The 22,312-nt window shown below is 37.3% G+C and overlaps 1 protein-coding gene across 2 annotated transcripts in view; it reads right to left on the reverse strand.

Annotated features, from left to right (window-relative positions):
• Window positions 1-294: 294 nt before the first annotated feature.
• The window catches only part of SF3B1 (splicing factor 3b subunit 1), a 39,681-nt gene continuing 17,663 nt past the window's right edge, over window positions 295-22,312 (reverse strand). The window contains exons 3-22 of one of the 2 annotated variants that reach the window (XM_074967826.1): window positions 16,241-16,408; window positions 15,789-16,023; window positions 14,375-14,587; window positions 13,885-14,006; window positions 12,862-13,059; window positions 12,659-12,760; window positions 11,953-12,132; window positions 11,220-11,306; window positions 10,771-11,041; window positions 9,366-9,511; window positions 9,122-9,268; window positions 8,832-8,957; window positions 7,607-7,828; window positions 6,928-7,110; window positions 6,715-6,826; window positions 6,506-6,626; window positions 5,373-5,504; window positions 3,827-4,099; window positions 2,557-2,773; window positions 295-903 (exon numbers count right to left, since the gene is read on the reverse strand). In XM_074967826.1, the coding sequence (XP_074823927.1) occupies window positions 745-903; window positions 2,557-2,773; window positions 3,827-4,099; window positions 5,373-5,504; window positions 6,506-6,626; window positions 6,715-6,826; window positions 6,928-7,110; window positions 7,607-7,828; window positions 8,832-8,957; window positions 9,122-9,268; window positions 9,366-9,511; window positions 10,771-11,041; window positions 11,220-11,306; window positions 11,953-12,132; window positions 12,659-12,760; window positions 12,862-13,059; window positions 13,885-14,006; window positions 14,375-14,587; window positions 15,789-16,023; window positions 16,241-16,408 (3,414 nt within the window). In that variant the 3' untranslated portion in view covers window positions 295-744. The remainder of the gene's footprint in view (window positions 904-2,556; window positions 2,774-3,826; window positions 4,100-5,372; window positions 5,505-6,505; window positions 6,627-6,714; window positions 6,827-6,927; window positions 7,111-7,606; window positions 7,829-8,831; window positions 8,958-9,121; window positions 9,269-9,365; window positions 9,512-10,770; window positions 11,042-11,219; window positions 11,307-11,952; window positions 12,133-12,658; window positions 12,761-12,861; window positions 13,060-13,884; window positions 14,007-14,374; window positions 14,588-15,788; window positions 16,024-16,240; window positions 16,409-22,312) is intronic. The other variant, XM_074967824.1, reaches the window with a different exon arrangement.

The raw sequence follows: 22,312 nt of genomic DNA on the forward strand, positions 1-22,312 counted from the left end.
ACTGATTAAAAGGCTATGAAACAGATTCACGTTCACATTCAACTGACAACGCATTTTTACTTAGACCATCTAGAAAAAGCTTCATTTTTTTTATTACAATGACAGCACATTTAATCTTCACAGCCATGAAATGTTGAGTGAAGCAATCTGACAGCAAGCAGTAACTAAAAGCCATGGTTTCCATGCAAATAGAATGTGAAAACTATGGCAACCAGCGACAGTACAGTTTCATTATCCCATTATAAAAGACACACACATCAACTACAGTTTGTACATTTTTCTTATTTATTCAAAACTAGGGGATAACAAAATGAGGGTTAAAATGTATGCCACCTTTTTTACATAAACAAATGCTTAACAATCTATCAAAGAGATTCGCTTCACAAGCCTCTCTGTCCAAAAACACACACACAAATTAGTATTTTATACACAAATGTTTATTTCTCAAATAAACATCCCCTTTAAACACAAGGAATGAAATCTAAATCTTCATAAAGATGAATCCAAAATGAAATCCCTCCAGTACATTGTGTAATCACACTGTGTTCTTGGTCACTACTGGCTTTAACTGTTTAACATAAAAATAGGACAGATTATTTAAAAATCATGCTAATGGATTTCTAGCTCCTCCTCTGACCAGCTCTAGACTGATCTGCAACGTTTTAAAATTTTACATCACCAAATTCGAAGCAAGTTTAAGTGTGGAACAGCTGTGCATTAAACACAAATGACTGAACAATAAGATTATAAGATGTAGTCAAGTTCATAACGAATGTAGGTGTTCTTTTCATCGTTGTAGATTCTTGGATAATGTGCTATCAGGGCATCCTGTGAGCCAATATAGATTGAATTATAAATCTTCCAATACACATCTCTGACTTTCCTGGCAGGGTGAAACAAACCCTAGGAAAATAAAACAAAATATAAAATAAACAAGCCATGTACATTACAGACTTGGTATTTGAGCTATGCATAATAGTAAAAATAAAACAAAAAACCGTAAGCAATTATTTTAAATCAAGTTTAGTTATTAAAATAAATGCCAACTAAAAGTCTGAGCTGAGAAAACAGTGAACTCTCTCCTGTTACTGCTATTCTTGTTTAACTTTCTAATGAAGATAAAAAAATGATTTGTCATTACTTCATATAGAAAGGAAATTTTCAAATTTAGGAGTTCTGCACCCTTTAAGTCTCATCTGTTCTTCAGGGTGAATTCCACTGTATGAGTTTCTGGTGGTTTTGCTTGGGCTCTTCACCTTTCTAAAAAGAGCAAAACCACCAGAAATTCATACAGTGGAATTCACCCTGAAGAACAGATGAAGTGCTAGCATTGAACGGGACATCGGCAGGAGACCCAAGTTCTGTTCCTGGCTGTGCTAACTTGCTGTGTCCCAGAGGAAGTCACATCACCTCTCTGTGCCTCGGTTTCCTCAAGTGTGAAGTGGGGATAATGCTACTCAGTTTCTCCTTTGTACAGCACAGAGATGAACGCATGGAGGTGCTATACAAGAGTTAAGTTTTTATTATCATCCCCCTCCCTGCAGAACAGGTAGAATTTTAAGGCTCTAGGGAAATACTAATCTATTGCTTAGTAGTTTAAGTGAGGAAAATACAAATTAAGAATACAAAACAGACTAGGCAGAGATGTCCCCTTTCGCTTTCTTTCCTTTTCCTACTCCCTTATTCCTACTAACTCCTCACCCTACCATCTTAAAGAGCAAAACAAAACACCAGACATGCAACTAAAGAAGCAGAGTCAGTTCCTTGATGTATTCAGTTCCCTGTATGTTATATCCTCATCCCCTGCCTTTCATCTGTTTTGTCTTTTAGACTGCAAATCCCACAGGACAAGGAGCATCTATTGTCTATGACAGCATAGCAATGGGGCTTTTGGATGCTACCATAACAATAATGTTCACTAATAAACAACATTCAAACCCAGTGCTGAGAGAATATTTCCTATCCTACAGTATAGTTTTCCAGTGCTTTGAGCTATCTGGTTTTAATTGTCTTGAGGGATGAACAGACCATTCTATGCGCTAACACTAATCACTATCAGTTTGTTTCCTGAGATTTAACCTAAATTCAATTTAATTTCATTCACTATTTTCTCTTACACCCCCACTGTTCCTCTCAGTCCTTCGTATTTACCTTCAAGGATCTGCAGATGGTTATACCCTCACAAGTTAGTCAAACTAAACTCATTTTTCCCTTCATCAGCCTCATCTTTCATCCCCCACAGGCTTTTCTGCAGCCCCATGATTACTTTCGTTTCACTTCTCTAAACTCCCTAAATATTGTTAACAGAAATATGTAAACAAAGTGTGCAGAACTTAATATACAATATTTCAAATATAGTTTGAATCACAAAGTAATATACTATTACTCTCCCACCTCTGTGGCGTATGGTAACATTACACTGCAAACACCAAAGCTAATGTCCATTATCATCCTTAACACACTTTTGGGATTTCTGCTTTCCAGAAGTCTCCTCCTTGTTGAGTATCAAGGTTTGACAAATTACTTTCCCTGCCGCCCCAACGTAAGTAAGCATACCTGTAAACAATACTGCAGCATTCTACACGGTCCAATGGCAACTCTTAGGCCTTCCAGTGCTCCCATAACTGCCTGAATGACGTGAGGAGATGTCTCAAACACATTGGGCCACACATAATTTAACAAGTGATTCAGAGAATCCTCACAGCCAAATCCATATACTCCAAGAGACATATGCTGCACCACAGCACTGGCTGTTTGTCTGTGTACAAGGTCTCTGCAAAGAAAACATAACCTGTTTATTTAACAAGTTCACTTGCAAACAAAACTTTCTGTTGGAAATCATAATAATTAGGGCCCTACCAAATTCACGGCCATGAAAAATGCGTCACGGACCATGAAATCTGGTCTTTTGCGTGCGTTTACCCTATATTATACAGATTTCATGGGGGAGACCAGTGTTTCAAAAATTGGGGGTATTGACCCAAGGGAGTTTGGGGTGTGTGTGTGTGAGACACAAATTTATTTTAGGGGGGTTGTGGTATTGCCACCCTTACTTCTATGCTGCCTTAGAGCTGGGCAGCTGGAGAGCGGCAGCTGCTGGCCGGGAGCCCAGCTCTGAAGACAGCACCGCCACCACCAGCCGTGCAGAAGTAAAAGTACTGCAACCCCCTTACAATAACCTTGTGACCCCCCCCCCAACTCCTTCTTGGGTCAGGACTCCTATAATTACAGCACCTTGAAATTTCAGCTATTTAAATCTGAAATCATGAAATTTACCGTTTTTAAAATCCTGTGGTCGTGAACTTGACCAAAAAGGACTGTGAATTTGGTAGGGCCCTAATAATAATGCTTTTCTGACACGAAGAATGCTAAAAAGTTCTGATGATACTCTTCTATTCTTCCCTGCAAACAGCATGGGGCAGAGAAATTACACTTCAAATCAGCTAATAAAAAATCATCTAACAGTTTCATAGGAGAAATTACTATCATTTAACACTGCTCAGTAGTCTAGAAAAATAACTAATTAAAAGTTGTCCTAATATGGTAAATCCTGGGTCATTCTGTAATTATCTCATTTTGCAAACTTTTAGTCTTCAATGGTATTACTAAAAAAGGAATGTATAGTTGTTTGGAACACAGAGAAAGTTGGTTTGAATTACATCAAGCTAAAATATGTATGTTATTCTATTAATGTTTTTGAGGAAGCAATCATCTCCATGTACATTTTTCTGCTATTGAGGAACCAGGTATGGGAGGGAAGCGTGTTTAATGTAACAAGAAGAACTTGAATGTGACAACAAGTATCCTAAAGTGATAAATTACTGACCTGTCCATTAAAGCGTCTTCAAGCAATGGTGTAACAGCATAAATGTAATCTTTTCCCATCTCTCCAATGTATTCAAACAGAAAAGAAAGAGATTTTAATACACCATTCTGGACATTCAGTTCTGGAACTCTGTATTCATTCATCAGAGCAGGCAGTACTGTGAAAGGTGAGCATGTTTCAGCTACAATAGCAATTGCTACTGTAGTACATACTCTGTTCTGTCTTTCCTGTACTTTCAGATTATTTAGCAGTGTAGCCAGCACATCATGGGGTCTGGAAGAGACAAAATGCAGGAGTTTGTCAGTGAAAAGATGTAAATATGTACTAAGTTACTTTTAATGTCAGAAACCAGTCAGTCAATAATAGATTGTATCTCAGAGACAGACAGTTGATTTGGAACTAGCAGAAGGCAGTGAGTTGTGCAATAGCTAACTTAAATGCCTGTGTGATCTTTTCATGACCCTCATCCATCCTTCACCACTTGGAACTCAGTTGTTGTATCTTGCCTCAAATTAGCTAGTACACTCTTTGGAGTAAGAATTTTCTGTTACTAGAGCCCTGCTCCTGCAAACATTTATGCTCTTGCAGAAAATTACACACATGCTAAGTGTTAGCTGGATTAGGGTGTGTATTCGTACAGTGCTTGTATGATGTGGTCCCAATTTTAGGGCTTCTAGATACCTTGTATCTGTTTTTGAACAGATTGCTTATTTGGATGTCTGACCATTTGCTAAGAATATGTAGACTAATATACAGAATTAAGCTTCACGCTACAGTCTGTGACAAGACTATACATTGCTAATAGAAATTAACAGCAAAAAATTATTTCTTTGGTGAAGTTCTTTATTACAGAAAACACTAACGGAAGAGACGTGTGGAACCACAATCTCAAGAGCAAGATTGTATGAAAGGACCCAGGAAGCACCTGAATGTTCCATTTCCTCCAATTTTTCAATCAGAAAAATAAATAAACTTATAAAATTAGAACCATTCTAGTACAAGCATTGGAAAAAGATGGCTATAACTTAACTTTATCTTTCTACGAACATAAAAATGTACTTTGATCATGTCTGCCCTACGAAGCTAGGGTACATCTGCACTAGAAACCCTACAGTGGCACAGCTTTAGTGCTGTAATGTAGACACTTAATACAGCGATGCAAGGAGATGGAGAGGTGGTAGCTAGGTTAATGGAAAAATTATACCATCAACCTAGCGGTGTCTACGCTAGAGCTTAAATTGGCTAAATTAATCACATAGGGCAGGAAATTTTACACAGCCCTGAGCGACGTACTTAACATTGTAATGTAGACCAGCCCCATGTCTATTAAAACAGCATATGTTACTGAAGCGTAATGGATTGTAGTTTGCCTCCTATAAAGTGAATAAAATGAAGTACAAAAAAACCTATTTTAAACAACAATTTGGCTGAAAATTTTAGAAACAAAAGAAATTCATTGTTCTTTTTTTTCCAAGAAAACCCACAATCACCACCGTTCTAAGCAAGGGCCTACACATGCTGATCAGTATCAAGACAACATACTTACCCAATAGCTTTTGCAATATAACCAAAAGTATTTACTGTGGCTCGTCGGATAGCTTTCTTGTGAGCTTTTAACAACTCCAGCAGTTCAAAGCAGATCCTCATCCATTCCCTTGCAGAAACATATTCTGCTCCCCTGGATAAGAAAGGAAACGCAGGTATTTTAGGAAAGTCACACCTTTTTAAAGCAAAAAACAGATTACAAGATGTACACCTATGCTACTAACACCTGAACGTAGGCTCCCCTTCTCTCTTTTTAAACAGTTAACGGATGGCTATGTGAATTTTTGTTATAAGAGTACACAAACCACATAGAGAATTAAGCTTCATTCTAAGGTCTGCACCAAGTCTATGTAAACTGACAAACCAATTAAAGACTAACAGTAGCAAATAATATAATTTAAATAGTATATGAGACTGCAAATGTATACCTGATCAGTCATACTTTGTACCTACATATTTCATTTTATTAATCATGAAGACTTGTTAATATGAAGAATCTTTGTAATAAAGCAGGGGTGGCCAACCTGTGGCTCCGGAGCCACACGCGGCTCTTCAGAAGTTAATATGCGGCTCCTCGTATAGGCACCGACTCTGGGGCTGGAGCTACAGTCGCTAACTTTCCAATGTGCCGGGGGGTGTGTGTGTGTGTGTGTGTGTGCGCGCGCGCTCACTGCTCAACCCCAAGTTCTGCCACAGGCCCTGCCCCCACTCAACCCCTTCCTGCCCCTGAGCCTGCCATGCCCTCACTCCTCCCCCCCCCCCAGCCCCCTCTACAAGCCATGAACCAGCTGATCAGGAGATGCGGGGAGGGAGGGGGAGGCACTGATTGGGGGGGCTGCTGATGGGCGGGAGGTGCTGGGAGCGGGGCGGGGTGTGGAGCTGAAGGGGGGCTGCTGACGTATTACTGTGGCTCTTTGGCAATGTACGTTGGTAAATTCTGGCTCCTTCTCAGGCTCAGGTTGGCCACCCCTGTAATAAAGCTTAAGGAACTCCAATAGCCCCAAAGATTTATAAAATCCAGATCCCAAACCTGATAACTAAATTATCAAACATTAAAAATGGGTAAATGTTGTGACCTGTTATGTAAGCAATTAACATGTCATGGCGTTTCAGAAGTATACCACAACAACTCACCTGTCAGCAATACGACCAACTAGGTCGATACAATTCTCCTGTACTTTCTCATGTCTGTTTTTCAAGATAGGTGTGAGTCTTGGCAGCAGGTCCTTGATTGGTGGCGTCATCTTGTGCATACCTGTTCAACAGAATGACACCTTATTAAGTCTCATTCTCTTAAACTCCCCCCCCTCCCCACTTGCTTCTGATACAAAAACCCCACATACCTATAACATTCACAATGGCTTTAAGTGCTCCAAGTATACTGCCTAATACTTCAGGGTATTCCTCACCCAGATACTCATACAGGACAACACCCAAGTGTCCCATCAGTTTTTCCTAGAACCAAGTAACAAGATGTAAAAGTTAACAAAAATTCTCACTTTTCTTTCATTTAAAAATGACTTTCTATGGAAAGGAGGAATGGGAGAAATGAATACCTCTTGACAAGTCTTCATAACAACTGCAGTACGTGAGATCAGGTCAGCAGCCTGCTGCCTAACTTTGGCTGATTTGTTGTTCAAACGCCATAAAACTGTACCACAGATCTGGGGCAAGTACGGTTTAACTCGTTTGCCAAGAGCATTAACCACTGTGCCAAAGCCATTCAACATCACAGAGTCCTGAAAAACAACAACAACAACAAAAAAAGAGTTAGAAAAGCAAGATCAACTACATCACTAATTGCATGCAGTATTGTTGTAGCCACATTGGTCCAAGGATATTAGAGACACAAGGTGGGGGAGCTAGTATCTTTTATTGGGCCAACTTCTGTTGGTGAGACAGACAAGCTTTCGAAGAGCAGCTCTATGTAAGCTCAAAAGCTTGTCTCTCTCACCAACACAAGTTGTTCCAATAAAAGGTATAACCTCGCCCACCTTCTCTCTCTTATATCAAACTGTCCATTTACTATTGAACTCCTTTCGTACCTACAACCTTTATAATATTTGCCACTTTAATATTCCAAAACTGCCTTACAAATTTCAATGCTCTTTGTTCCAATTAAAAAAACCCATGTAATTCTTGTTTGGATTTCAAGTGTAAATACTAATTTTTCCAGAACAGTGTAAACAGATTAAATTAAATATTTTAACTGCTAAGAGCATCTTCTAACAATACCTCTGTGGTCTGTTCCTGGAAGGCATACAGGATACCGTCAATAAGTTGTTCTTCTAGTTTATGGTCAATGTCTGCTGCACCCAGGTTCCCCATTATTTTCTCAATTGTTTCCATAACCATTTTTCTGTACTGCTCAGCCTCATCTTTCAGATCATCCACAATCCTGGAAATAATTTCTGCTGCTCCAACTTTGTTTGCCAGCTCCACTGTTGTATCAACCAACTGAAACATAAAAATATAGCTTTGGGCAAAATAATCAGAGAGAGTCAGTTTACAAAGACTTCCTAAAACCTCTAAGATGACCTGGGAAATCCTTTGCCTGGTACAAGAAAAGAAAGGGCATCATGCTGGTATAATTTACTCTCAAGAACAGAATAAAACTCCTGAGGCAACAACCAAGTTGCAGAAAGCCATTTTCAAGGTTGTGGGTAAGCAGAAAAATTTCCAAAATCTCACATTCAAGTACTCCTTTTCTTTTTTCTTTTTACATTCTTGTCTATATCCTGAGAAAAATTATTGCAAATGGACTAATCCACTTGGTTGTTCTTTGCCTTCAAGTTAGGGAGTGGGAGAGTTTTCCTTGCATAGATAATTAAAAATTACAAAACATTTTGTTTTTAAACTAATGTGAGGTGGATGTATTACCCAGATAGCTAAACACTATTTTTTTTAAATGTGAGTTTGAGCACTTGTGTCATTCGCAGTGGTAGTGTGAATTTCCAGAGTTTGTTTCCTGTTAGGATGGACTGAAAATGATTTAAAACACACTGCCATGTTAGTATCTCTCAACTGGAAGGACCAATTCTAGAGTGCATGGAAAGTGAAGCATTTAAGTCTTCTCTGAGACTGTCAACTTGGGTGTTTATTTGAGCTAACAGTGGTAACACTTTTGTGATGGGGACACCTATCCACTAGAAACGGAAACCAACCAGTCATTTTACATAGCACAAATAAGCCATCAGATGGTACTTACTTTTGTACTACCAACTGAGACTGGTATTCAAACAGGTAAACTAGAAGCAAAATGTTTTGTATCCCATTTAAGAATGCTGATCCTTTTAACCATCTATCCACATCTCACAATGTGTCTCTGCCCAAAGTGAATGCCATCTCAAGATACATTGAAAAAGTCAAAAATAAATTCACCACCACAAACATCTTTATATATACCGTTTGATAAATTTAATTCAAAGCAGTTTAAAATCTTTTCCAAACTAAACTATACCTGTCTGTAATTTCTTCTGTCCAGTGCCATTCTGTGCTGCCAAAAGTGTTTGAAAAATGGCGGCAGAATCTCTGTTTTAATATAGTTTGCTTCAACGCCATCTGTACCACAACACTGCTTTACCACCTAACAGGGAATGAAAATGCAACAGTTTTAATGCTGTAGACCATTTTTTTTTTTTTTAGAAGAATGCTTATTAAATGACAGATTCTTTTATTGATCCAAATCACAAGTAATATCAAGTTTACTTTAAACATTACACTGACAGTGTTTAAGTGATTTTGACATACCTTTAACACAATTTTTTTCATTTCTTCATCAGGAGACTGGAACTCTCTGATAAGGATTAGCATTACTTCTCTGGTATAGTAGTTGGCATACTCAGCATCCATAAGAGGGATAAGATACCCAATAGCTTTCAAAAAGGCAGCCAGACCCTATTATAATACATAATATATTTGTTATGGGTATTAAAATATATACAGCAGTTTACATTCAAAATAAAGAGATGAAAAACAGATTGTAGAGACATACCTTTCCTCTGTGCTGACGTATACCCTTCCATAAGGGCTTTAGAACGGAGTCAAATGATTCAATACCATAAGGCGTAGCTGCCTCAGCCAAAGCAGCAATAGCCAAAGCACTGATAGTACGCACTTTCTGCTGCTCATCCACCAAACCTGGAAAACAAGTCATATTCAGTAAGTGCTTCTTACACCATTACACAGAGATTGAATTACTGTGGAAAAATGGGGGAATGTGTGCCAAAGGACAGGAAAGAGAAAATAAAATCCTTCTTTTGTTAAAGCGTAAAAGCATGCCCCCCACTTTTCCCTTCCATCTTGTGCTCAGCATTTCCTGGCACAAACCTTCAATATCTATTTTGGAATTAAAAAAGCCTTGTTTACACAGAGAACTGTTTGCTCCAAATGTCTAAAAATCAAAAACAATGAGGAGTTTCAGCTTCAAATGTCTCTTAAGATTCAGGCCTCTTCAGGAAAGGTACTGAAGTGCTGCTTCTATGGCAGCTATTTAACAAAAAGGAATCATTGTAGAGAAGTCACGGGCAGGGGAAATCCAGATGAAAAACCTCATGTTATTTTATAATACTTGGAAAAAAACAGAATTGAAACAAAACCACCCAACTACATCAGGCTGTGCTCTAACACTTCAGAAGTTGATTTTTTAAAACGTTTCAGAAAAAGTATGTGGATTATTTACAACCTATGAAGTGCCTCTATTGTGGATTTTAAAACATTTCACTCCCTAGAATTCTAGATCTTCTCAACAATGAAGTCCCAAGAGCTCCATAATACAGCGGTTAAAACTGACCAGCAGATGTTTCACTAAAACAAGTAAGCAATTACAATACAAATCATCCCAAGTGCGGTAGTGTGAACTTGATACATGGGGATGTTATTGTATCAATAAACAAACTTCCTCAATTAGAATTGGCTCACACGGTGCTCACTGAAACCCAAGCGTTCTCCGTAATTTAACCATTAATATAGAGAATACCTTAAATTATACAAGACTTGTTGAGAGATGGAGAACGCAGGACAATATGCAGTTATACAAAGTCAAACAGTATTGTTGTCATCTACTAGTCAAAACATGGTCCAAAGAGCAAGAACTATACTACATAAGAACTAAAGGATTAATAGTCCAAAAGAAATTAGAAGTACTAGTTATTTTCAAGTTATTGTCTTCTGTGCTTTATAGCTATAACAACTCACATATAAAGATTTATTACAGTTATTTAAACCAGGCTATAGACCAAAATCTTTGAAAAAACTATAAAAAGGAAAGACGAATACTCTGATGTAGTCTCCATTAGATTACAAAGTCTAGGACTGACATTCAAGAATTTGAGTCCTTAATTTAACCAACAGCCTTATGTACAAACTAGAGAAAACATTTAACAAAAAACAGAACATACCATGTTCAATGATTTCAACCAAACTTCTGAGATGAGGCAAGATAGCACAGCCCATAAGAATAGCAATTTGCTGTACAATCTTGATGCCAGTATGCCTAGCTTGCCAGGATTTTTTGCTCTTACATACAGCTTTCAAGAAGGGCAACAGAGAAGGAATGCCTAAAGCAGAGGCGACAACAGCAAAGGCTCGAGCTGTTGTATTTCGGACATATTCATCCATGTTATCAATATCAGGTCGCATGGTGGAGATCATTGTAGCCAAACCAGCAGCCTGAAAGACAAAAAATAAAACATATATACTTTGCTGGGTTTGTAAGTTTCTTATCACATAACCATTACATTTGCAATACTAAAAAGCAGAATACTCCAGGTCACATAGTTACAGTTACATTTTAGCTATAACACTATCACATTCAGTACAAAAAGGAAGGATGCTGCAGTGTTATTACCTTAGCCAAGTTTGATATAATTTCTCTGCCTTCCACTCTCGCATAGTAGTCTTCATCAATCAGTAGTGGTTCAATGACCACAAGAATCTGAAAAGGGTAACAAATGAACAAATTAACACTTCAAATTATATTAATGAATATCTCTCAACTCAAGTATTATTGTCCACTTCAGTAGTTCTGGCCCTAAGAAAAGGCTGGTTAACATGGTGATTCCATGGCTTCCACGCTCATTAAATTCAAAAGATCACCATCTCCCTTAATAATCCTTTACCCCCTCATTCAACATTGATTGATTTTCTCGACTACCTTTCTCCTCTAAGACAGAATGCCAATACCGGCGATATTGCATGGATCAGCTATCACAATCTTTTATTTCCAGCACATTCATGTACAATTAACTCTTCCAGACCGCCTTGCTTTTAAGTTTTATATTTTGATGTATTATTCATACAACTTACAAAAGATGTTCTGCAAATGAAATCTGGTAAATGACTATATAAAAGCATTTTAGTATTACATTCTGTACTTCTAAAAAGGACAGTATCTCTAACTGTGCACGCCTACCAATAATGTAAATTTTTTTTTTAAAAATGAAGATTCAAACGCACAGATGCATAAACATCTGTAAATCTGAGCCACAGAAAAGTAACTATTATAAAGCACTCAGTAAAGAGTACAGACTGCATTCATAAAACAAATATTACATATTTAAGTAAATTTCAGTGAAACAGACCTTGTGTACATATGGTCGGACCAAATCATCCAGTTTGTACAAGATTCTGTCAATAACTTTGACAAGCAAGTGACGTTCTTGATCTTCAAGCGTTGGTGACATCAGCAGAGGTAGAATCTGATTAAACAGCGGACCCGCTCCAAATTCACGAGCTTTATCAGTAATCTGGCGCAAAGCAGCCTAAAAAAAGAAACCCCTCTGAATTAAACCACACAGAATGAAATCAAAATAACAACATTTCTATGTAATGAGCAAAATCAAGCCATAATCAAGTGCATTTCTACTGATTTCAAATTATTTATGCATGCTGTTGCCAGAAATGCATTTGGAACAATGATCTTAAGATACAATAAAATAGAACATCCTTCATATAAATGTGTCACAATATGCTTTATAGATGTAATTATTATAAAATAGAAATATTTACTGAATTATTTAATACAGTTGTGACCAATACATAATTTAGAGAGGGGGAAAAATTAAGAAGCATAAATAAGGGAAAAACAATACAGAGAGAGAAAGCAAAAGTTAGATGAGAAGAAGGAAAAAACAACAGACAAATAAAAGTCCTTTAGAAGCAGCTTGGAGCAAGCCCATGGGCAGTTTTAGGGAAAAAAGAGCTGAAACTGGATCCTAAAATAAATGGGAAGGAAATGACGGTATTTGAAAATGAGAGTGGTATGTCCACATCAGAGGAATATCTTACTTTTCTCATTGGAGGTGTACCATTCTTTATTTTCAAGAGCAATTTCATTATTTTTCTTTCTTTCTGTTCTTCTGGACTAAGTGTTGATTCATCAACATCAACCTATAAATAATTCCAAATATATTAATTAATGCACAGTTTTTCTACCATCTCCAGCCCCATAGAAGGAGACATTAAATCAGTATCAATAAAATCTCATTTACCAGTAGTTTATCAAAGTATTGAATATCATCTGGTTTTAGGAAGGGAAGATTTCCAGATGGTTGGTCATTAACGCTCTTCATGGTCCGATCTTCTGTTTGCATGTGGAATCCAGTCATACCACCCAATGGTGTGGGAGTTGCTGTAAGTTTGCGAGCTGGAGTACGAATAGGCACATAACCAGCTGGAGGGGGAAGAACCTGAAGCGAAATAAAGATAAAAATAATGCACTGAAATAAGGTAGACATCTGAACACTAAAATCTAAAAAGTATTTTCAGACTGCAAAGCAGAATGTTAAAAATAACATTAACTGACAGTCACAACAGCCTCAGAACAGGGAATGACTGATACATGTATCTGTCATGTTAACTGTTTATTCTAATGATTTGTGACAGTCTTCAGCATATGTTTTAGAGTCTACCTTTGTATTGTTGTAAATTAAGTAACTGTGATCTTATAAATTCTTTGGAACTGCGTACATGCTGTTGGACTTGAAAGTACAGGAATGATGTCAAGAGGAGTCCTAACAATCGTTAAGTACTACTGTAAAGTTCTCATGAGCGGAGATGAAATATTAGCCTTTAAGTGTCTCTTTATGAAGTGTTTGATATGAATATTAAAATAAGTGGGTGGTTTTTTTTAAATGAAGCATGTTAATACTGTCTTACTGACAGTTTTCAATCTCTGTCTGATCTGTTTTACCACGCCATGGGCTCCAGTTCTGTAGCCATTCCACATACGGAACTCCTTCTGAAATCAGCATGAGCTCCCTAAGGTGAAGCAGAAGAAAAACTGCCCTCCTTTTAATTTAACTCTTAAGTTTTCCCCTTCCTAATGGATATTTATAAAATACCAGTAACTAAATTAACAAAAGTTGGCATGAATTCATCTGTATTTAGTGTGAAACATTCAAATCATAACATTTATTTTATTGTTAAAGTCCATATTCTGAGTGGAAAATGTATTACCAGTATGTTACAGCATATATAGCAACAGACTGCTTTGATATACTCAGATCAACTACCTTATATCCCTCTGGGAACATGGCATCCAGTTCTTCATCAGATAGTGGCCGGTTTCTCTCATCTATTTCTCTTTCCCAGCGCCATGCCTGCAGCTGTTCAGGAGTCATGCTCATTATATGACCTACATTTACGGAAAAGAAAGTATTTTAATTTTTATCTGCAAGGGTACCTTCTTTAACATTGTCTGGAATTAAGACATATTCAGCGCTAGAGTACAGAACTGGCCTCAGAATTCCAATCTCTTGAGTTAGAACTTTCAGGAAACTCTAGCAATTCTTGCCTATCAATTCAACAAACATTCACAGCAGACTTTGAGGTTACATTGTTGTGTTCCCTGCCAGAATTCAATTGCTACAGACATTCAGAATACAAAGTTGGGCTTCCAAAGTCAAAAAGCAGAATAGGGATGCCTACATAAATCTACATTATTTTTACATTTTAATATGAAGTGATAGAAAACAGAAGCCTTAGTTAATGGATTAATCTTACCTGGCGTAGGAGTTGCCATGTTCATGGCTGGTGTACCAATTGGTGTTTTGCCAGGTGTCAAAACGGGAGTACTACCACCCATTTGGCTAGCAGGTGTTTCATCCCAACGTGACTTTCTTTTACTTGCTCCAGGAGTTGGGGTTTCACCAACTGAATCACCACCTCGATCTGTACGAGGAGTCTCAGCCCATCCACTGCCATGTCCCGGTGTATCTATAAAAATAAAAGCCCAATTTTTTCAGATTATGATGGCTGCAAGTCAGATCTTACAAGCAAAATCCTAAAGTTTCTGAAAGTCAAAAAAACATTCTAAAAGGGAAGCATTACTACAATATCAAGATCTGATCTCCCTTAGACTATTCCATTCCACTCTTTCACCTCCTTGCCCATAACAACATACTAACAGAAACATCAAGCTCCACCACTGATAGATCAGATAAACAAAGATACCAAACAGGTAACCAAAAACTTCCCTCATCCTTAATATTAAAGACTACCACCAGTATAATAAACGTACACAATAATTTAATCTTAGGGAGGAAAAGAGTCTGTCTTTTTTATTTTCTTTGGTTTCATCTGAGCAATCAGTACTAGATATCATTGCAACATATTTGAAAGAACTTGAATATTTTATGTATTAAACACTCCAATACTTGCTTTGTTAAAATATTTTAACAATTTAACATATGACAAAGATTTTTTTTTTTATAGTCTAATAGGTGAATAAAATTTGTCACAGCAAACAGGGGTATAAATGCATAAATCTTATGAAACATGCCCAATTGACAGTATAAGCAACATTTTCTATATATCCATAAAAGACAATATAATGTGAGCTTCTCTGTCCTGTCAGCATGCTTCAAAACCCTCATCTGCAGCGGATAGTGCAGTATCACTACTAAAAAGACTCTTAAGCTCTGGTGTACATTTAAACACAGGTCAACACAGTTGTGGCACTTAGTGGTATGAAATATCCATACCACTGTAGCTATGCTGACCTGCTTCCCCCATGTAAATGCAGCTAAGTTGACAGAAAAATGCTTCTGTCAACCTAGCTGCTGTCGCTCCATGAGACTGAGTTCTTACAGTGACACCAAAACCCCTTCTGCGTTCTGCATTTACACTATAAGGTTACAGTGGCATAGCTATGGCACCACAGCCATGCTGATGCAGTGCGCATACTGCATAGCCTTAGTTTCCTTTACTAAAACCATGAGGGGTGAAATTTTTGTGACAGAACTCTGCCTACTAGCACCCCAACTGAAAAAGACATCAGCCACTGGATATCAAAGAGCAATAACTTTTTTCCCTACTTCTGGCCTGACCTGCTTTCACACTGACAACCTGAAGTTAAAAGTTCTTATCCCGTTACCCATCCAGACCTTTCTATCAATTCTAGTAATTTCAGAAATACCTCTTTCTGTTTTGGGGGTCTCATCCCATCGATTTTTACGTGCACTGGAAGTTGCGCCTCCATGGCCTGGAGTTGCATGACCAGGTGTATCCCGTCCAGGGGTTGCAGCTCCTGCTGGTGTATGACTGGGAGTAGGATCCCATATTTTTGAGCCTGGGGTTGCTCCAGGAGTCTCACTACCCTTTGCACGGCCAGGAGTTTCATCCCACCTCAAAGAAGGAGTATGTCCAGGGGTCTAACCAAGACAAAAGCACAAGCTGTTAAAACTCTTCAGCTACCTTTGATTTTATTTTGTACAGTAAAAGATAAGTACTTAATTTCTATTTAGTATAATAAAAGTGCAGTCTGTGAGACATCTATAGAAGTCAAGAGCTTCTGTAGAACTCTAAAGACTTGCTGGAAACATTGACAGCTTTGACAACACAGAGATGAACCAATAAAGGGGTAATTACCTCTGCTTGATCCCAACTGGATAGTTTTTTAGGAGTAGTACCAGGAGTCTGGTCAGCTGTTTGATCCCAACGCCGTTTGCGTTTTGAAGGTGGCTGGGAGGAGGTGCCATTGACGACTTTAAGTTCCCCAGCTTTAGCTTTTTCTGCTAGTTGTTGCCTAATTTCCCTCTGTTAAAAAAAATAGAGAATTTATTTCTTAGAAGGGCACTCAAAACAAGTTTCTTTAGGGTAATACTGTAGGTTACTAAAACAGACAGAATAGTCAAATTTACTTTCATGCTGTTTCCTTTTGCATTTTTCTCAGCTTAGACGATGAAATTTTGACACTGTTTATAATCAATTTCTAGTCAATTTTAATTTCAAGTTCCCCTACACTAGCATAACACTGCAATGTTTGGGTTCAGCACTCTGCAGTTGAATATTTATTTTTTAAAAAGTTTTCACTGGATTGTTTTTAAAGGTTTCAGAGAAACACCTATATTGGTATTAGATTTTTACAAAACCACTATTTTAGGCCAAACGTGTCTTACCACTGTCTCTCTAAAAGGTTCTAGATGTATTACAAATGGAAAGTTAAATCAAATTTTATTTTAAAAGTGATTAATTACAGAATACTTTTCAATATGTGATCAGTAAGACAGCGTACATTTAAGAAGTTTACTACACATTTGCCTCAACCGAACAACTTCTTTACCCAAGTGCTTAAAAAAGTATTATTTTAAAAATATTTTTAAATGAATTATATCACAGCATGCAATATTTGAAGCTAATAATTTAGGTTTGAGTTAGCTATATGTCTGATCTTAATTAAATGTTAAGAGGATTGCTTTAGACAAGTTGGATATATAATTCATATGGAACTCTTTATTTTAACTTATCAGTATGTACATAAATATTAAGATGACAACATAAAAAACATGGGCCAGATCCTCAAGTGGGGTAAATTAGCATAATTCCATTGATGCCAAGAGACGCGTGTGTGTGTACATACACACGGAATTTTGTTTAATTTAATTTTGTTTAACCATTATTTTGGTTATTAAAAAAGAAAGTTTTAAATATCAACTTTTAAACATTTACACTTTTTACATTTTTCTCATCTTTGACCAAAAATCAATGTCGGTTTCACACCAGAGTTCTTAGTACTGCAAAATGTTGTAGGCCTGGTTTGACGTAAGTGAGACTTCATCTCTTGAGAGACGGGATTAGGGAGGTAAATGGATCAGTAGGCTGGAAACCTAAGATACACCCAGACAACATTTACAATGGACAAGATAACAATAGCTAAGGTAAGTTGGGAACGTAAGATGAAGTAAAAGTAAGTCATACATGAACAGTGCATGGACAGAGCATGCTGTACAGGAACTGGTTCCTACAAAGTAACCAAGCCAATCTCAGAACGTGTAATGCAATGTATAGTAAATGCAATATAATGTATAAATATATACAAAGGAAGAGTTTTGCTCTGTAATTTCAGATATGTGGTATGCACTATACCCAGGCCCTATGCTTCTGCGTGTTCAACTCAAGTGTAGTTTGATTGTATACAATAAAGAAAACTCAGTGATAAGTTCTGAGTCAAACTGAGTTCTTGGGAATCAAGTGGATAAGGTCTCCGAGGCTGAGTGGATAATGTCTCAGAAGCCACCCCAACATACTCCTGAGCAGATAAGGTCTCAGAGGCTACCACTACTTACTGGTGCAGCAACTCGGATCCGTTTGTCTGGAGCAGGTAACATATACACCCCTTAGTGTGAGGGTCGCAACCTAGCATTAAGGAAAATGGCATTGGAAGGAATTAAGGGTTTAATATGAAGAACTTCGCACCACATTGGAGAAGTAGGTTAAATCTAAGGGCAGACCACCGGGACTCTCCAGAGAAGTATTAAGGGGACAGCGAGATCAGGTGAAAAGAACTCCAGAGAGCAGGGAAAAAAAGAGGTACATAAAAAATGAATGCTTGGCAAAGCATACCAGAGGTCTGTTGAATGCCACTGAAATTTTCAAAAAAATAAGACACTTTGGCAACCATGGAAAAAATAAATACCTATTTCTTTCCCCTAAAACAAAGAAAGCCCAAATCAAGACAGCAGTTTCTCAAGGATTGTTTCTGATGGCTAAAACTTTACAAACAAAATGTGTCACCTTCAGGGATGAATGTATAAAGCATAAAGAATAAATAAAAGTTGTAGAGAAGGAAACAAATTAAATAGAAAAGATTCCTGACAGGTCAAGGAGAACACAATGCCTGTTACCTATTTGCATGAATCTAAAGTAAAAAGCAGCTGTCTGTCTAAGACTGTATTTAGTGAGTACAGCGTTTGCAGGCAAAGTATACTAAGTTAAGAAGTAAGAGCAAAAAACCACAAAAGATAAGTTTAGAGCCACCAAAAGAATTCGTCTGAGAAATGTGTCCCTTTGGGAGATGAGTAAGTGATTTAAGCAAAGAGAACGAGGAGTTAAAAGGAGCTTTTGCACAAATGAACACTGAAGAGTTCAGAGGGAATTAAACAGTTGGGGTTGTGCAAAGTTACAGTGAAAGTGTTAAAGAGGATGCTGAAGGGTTAAAGAAGAGAATGCATGGTTTGATAATAAAACCCAGTTATGGCAGTATAACTCATGCAATCACACCCAGTAAAACCCTCAGTAATCAAACGAATGATGCAAATGGGAGGTCAGGTGGTGACAACTACCACCACTATATGCAATTTTCCCCCAAGAAGATTTCACAACTATTCTGAAGGAAACGGGCCCTTCCAATGAACAGAGTCTGTAAATAATTGTGCTGGCTGCTGCAAGCAGAGTGACAATCTGATTTGAATAACTGGATTATGGATGATTTGGTCAAAACCACTAAAAAGGAAATAGGGATTTTGATATGGCTTGATTACTTCTGAATATGCTAGTGGGGATGTGATCTGGGTTTTATTGTGTAGAAAAAATAAATAAGAGCAATGCAAGGGGCATTAATTAGCTCAAACAACAGATTGTTAAAAAAAAATCCAGTAAAATTGACTGCCTGTCAGAGAAAGAAAAAATTAAGTGCAACAATCAGCTTATTAAAGCCCCAGATAGCTGACACACAAGGAAAATAAGGGAGTGAAAACAGCACTAAAAACTAGGGCCGTCGATTAATTGCAGTTAACTCACGCAATTAACTCAAAAAAATTAATTGTGATAAAAAACTAATTGCAGTTTTAATCGCACTGTTAAGCAATAGAATACCAAGTGAAATTTATTAAATATTTTTGGATTTTTTTTACTTTTTAAAATATATTGATTTCATTTACAGTACAGAATACAAAGTGTACAGTGCTCATTTATATTATTTTTGATTATGAATATTTGCACTCTCAAAATGATAAAAGAAATAGTATTTTTTAATTCACCTCATAAGTACTGTAGTGCAGTCTCTTTATCGTGAAAGTGCAACTTACAAAGGTAGATTTTTTTCTTACATAACTGCACTCAAAAACAAAATAATGTAAAACTTTAGAGTCTACAAATCTACTCAGTCCTACTTCTTGTTCAGCCAATCGCTCAAACAAGTTTGTTTACATTTACGGGACATAATACTGCCTGCTTCTTATTTACGTCACCTGAAAGTGAGAACAGGCGTTCGCATGGCACTATCGTAGCCAGCTTTGCAAAGTATTTACATGCCAGATATGCTAAACATTCATATGCCCCTTCATGCTTTTGCCACCATTCCAGAGGACATGCTTCCATGCTGATTATGTTCATTAAAAAAATACTGCGTTAATTAAATTTGTGACCGAACACTTTGGGAGAGAACTGTACATCTCCTACTTGGTTTTACCCACATTCTGACACATATTTCATGTTATAGCAGTCTCGGATGATGACCCAGCACGTTATTTGTTTTAAGAACATTTTCACTGCAGATTTGACAAACGCAAAAAAGGTACCAATGTGAGATTTCTAAAGATAGCTACAGCACTCCACCCAAGGTTTAAGAATCTGAAGTGTCTTCCAAAATCTGAGAGGGACAAGACATGGAACGTGCTTTCAGAAGTTGTAAAAGAGCAACACTCAGATGCGTAAATTACAGAACCCGAACCACCAAAAAAGAAAATCAACCTTCTGTTGGTGGCATCTGACTCAGATGATGAAAACGAACATGCATTGGTCCACACTGCTTTGTATTGTTATGGAGCAGAACCCATCGCCAGCATGGATGCATGTCCTCTAGAATGGTGGTTGAAGCATGAAGGGACAGATGAATCTTTAGGGCAGTGGTCCCCAACCTTTTTTGTAGGAATAACATACTGCTATTCCCAGAAGACTGTGGCGGGCGCTGGACGCCCCGCTGCAGCCGAAATGCGGCCGGGAAACGGCAAGGCTTCTCGGCGGCATTTCGGTGGCGGGGTGTCCTGCAGGCGTACAAAACTGCCCCGACGGGCGCCATGGTGCCCGTGGGCACCGCGTTGGGGACCCCTGCTTTAGGGCATTTGGCAAGTAAATATCTTACGACAATGGCTACAACAGTGCCATGTGAATACCTGTTCTCACTTTCAGATGACATTGTAAACAAGAAGTGGGTAGCATTATCTCCAGCAAATGAAAACCAAACTTGTTTGTCTGAGCGATTGGCTGAACAAGAAGTAGGACTGAGTGGACTTGTAGGCTCTAAAGTTTTACATTACCTTGTTTTTGAATGCAGGTTTTGTTTGTTTGTTTTTTAACATAAATCTACATTTGTAAATTCAACTTTCATGATAAAGAGATTGCACTACAGTACTTGTAATGGGGGAACTTAAAAATACTATTTATTGTTCTTTACAGTGCAAATATTTGTAATCAAAAATATAAACTGAACACTGTACACTTTGTATTCTATGTTGTAACTGATATCACGATATTTGAAAATGTAGAAAACATCCAAAAATATTTAAATAAATGGCATTATATTATTGTTTAACAACACGATTAATAGCAATTAATTTTTTTAATCGCATGATTAATCAAGATTACTTTTTTTAATCACTTGACAGCCCTAGTAAAAACAAAACATTGCTAGGGTACAGCAGTTATCAGAGCTCAGGCCAAAAAAGTTCTCTCCCTGTGAAGAACTTATTCAAAGCTTAAATTCAAAAATAAAAATTGCAGTTCAGAAATGTAATCAATTTAAATGTGTCATCTGCGCATAACATGCAATTTACAAAAGGAAAACTTCAGGAGAGTAAAACCATTTTAGGAAAGAAGGTCCAAAGGCTCCGCTGGCAAGCAAGTTTCAAATATTTATTTGGTCTCTCAAAACTGTTTGCAACACAGTAAGGGACCACAGAATTGAAGAAAACTCCTATTTAAAAAGAAAATGTAAAATATATCTAAAAATGAATTGGCTTTTAAAAGATTCCACTAAAAATCCAGCTAAATCTTGCATTCAAAGTCGCAAAGCTGTCGCAGACACTGAGCAGCAGCCAATGTCTCCTGACAGTCTTAACTTTGTTATTTAACCCTTCGGGTGTCTCAATGCTTTTACGAAGTTTAACTTTTTCTTTTTTTTTAAAGTAGGTTATAAACGTTAAATATAAATTAGCAAATAAAAATAGGGACTAAAAGGGTGGCCAGAACCAGGATGGTGAGAAAAGATCCTTGATTCCTTTCTCAGTAGTAAGGCAACCACTAAAAAACTGCAGAAGCAAAATAAATAATAATAAAATAAAATGACAATTCCTCTCCAAGAATGGGCATATGAACAATGAACCTTAAGATGGCTCTGAGTGACCAGTGAGTGACTTGTATAGGGGTACATGAACACTCTGTAAACACAAAACAGTTCCATTTAATATAAATATGAAATTAGTAAACTCAATGTACACTAATATAATATATAATTAAATTAATACAACTAAAAATGTTATAGCAAATAAAAAGTGCAAGTTAAATTATGAAAGAAAACATACTACTTAATTAAAGTACTACAATGGCTCCAAAGAGGATCCACAGTAGGCTCTTTTCTTTTTCCGATGGCTGTGTACTTTGAAAGTAGAAACAAACCCAGCACCAAGGAAAATCAGTAAATATAAAATGGACAGAGCATGCTTT

This window comes from Natator depressus, chromosome 11 (genome assembly GCF_965152275.1).
Source record: "Natator depressus isolate rNatDep1 chromosome 11, rNatDep2.hap1, whole genome shotgun sequence".
NCBI classification, from domain to species: Eukaryota; Metazoa; Chordata; order Testudines; family Cheloniidae; genus Natator; species Natator depressus.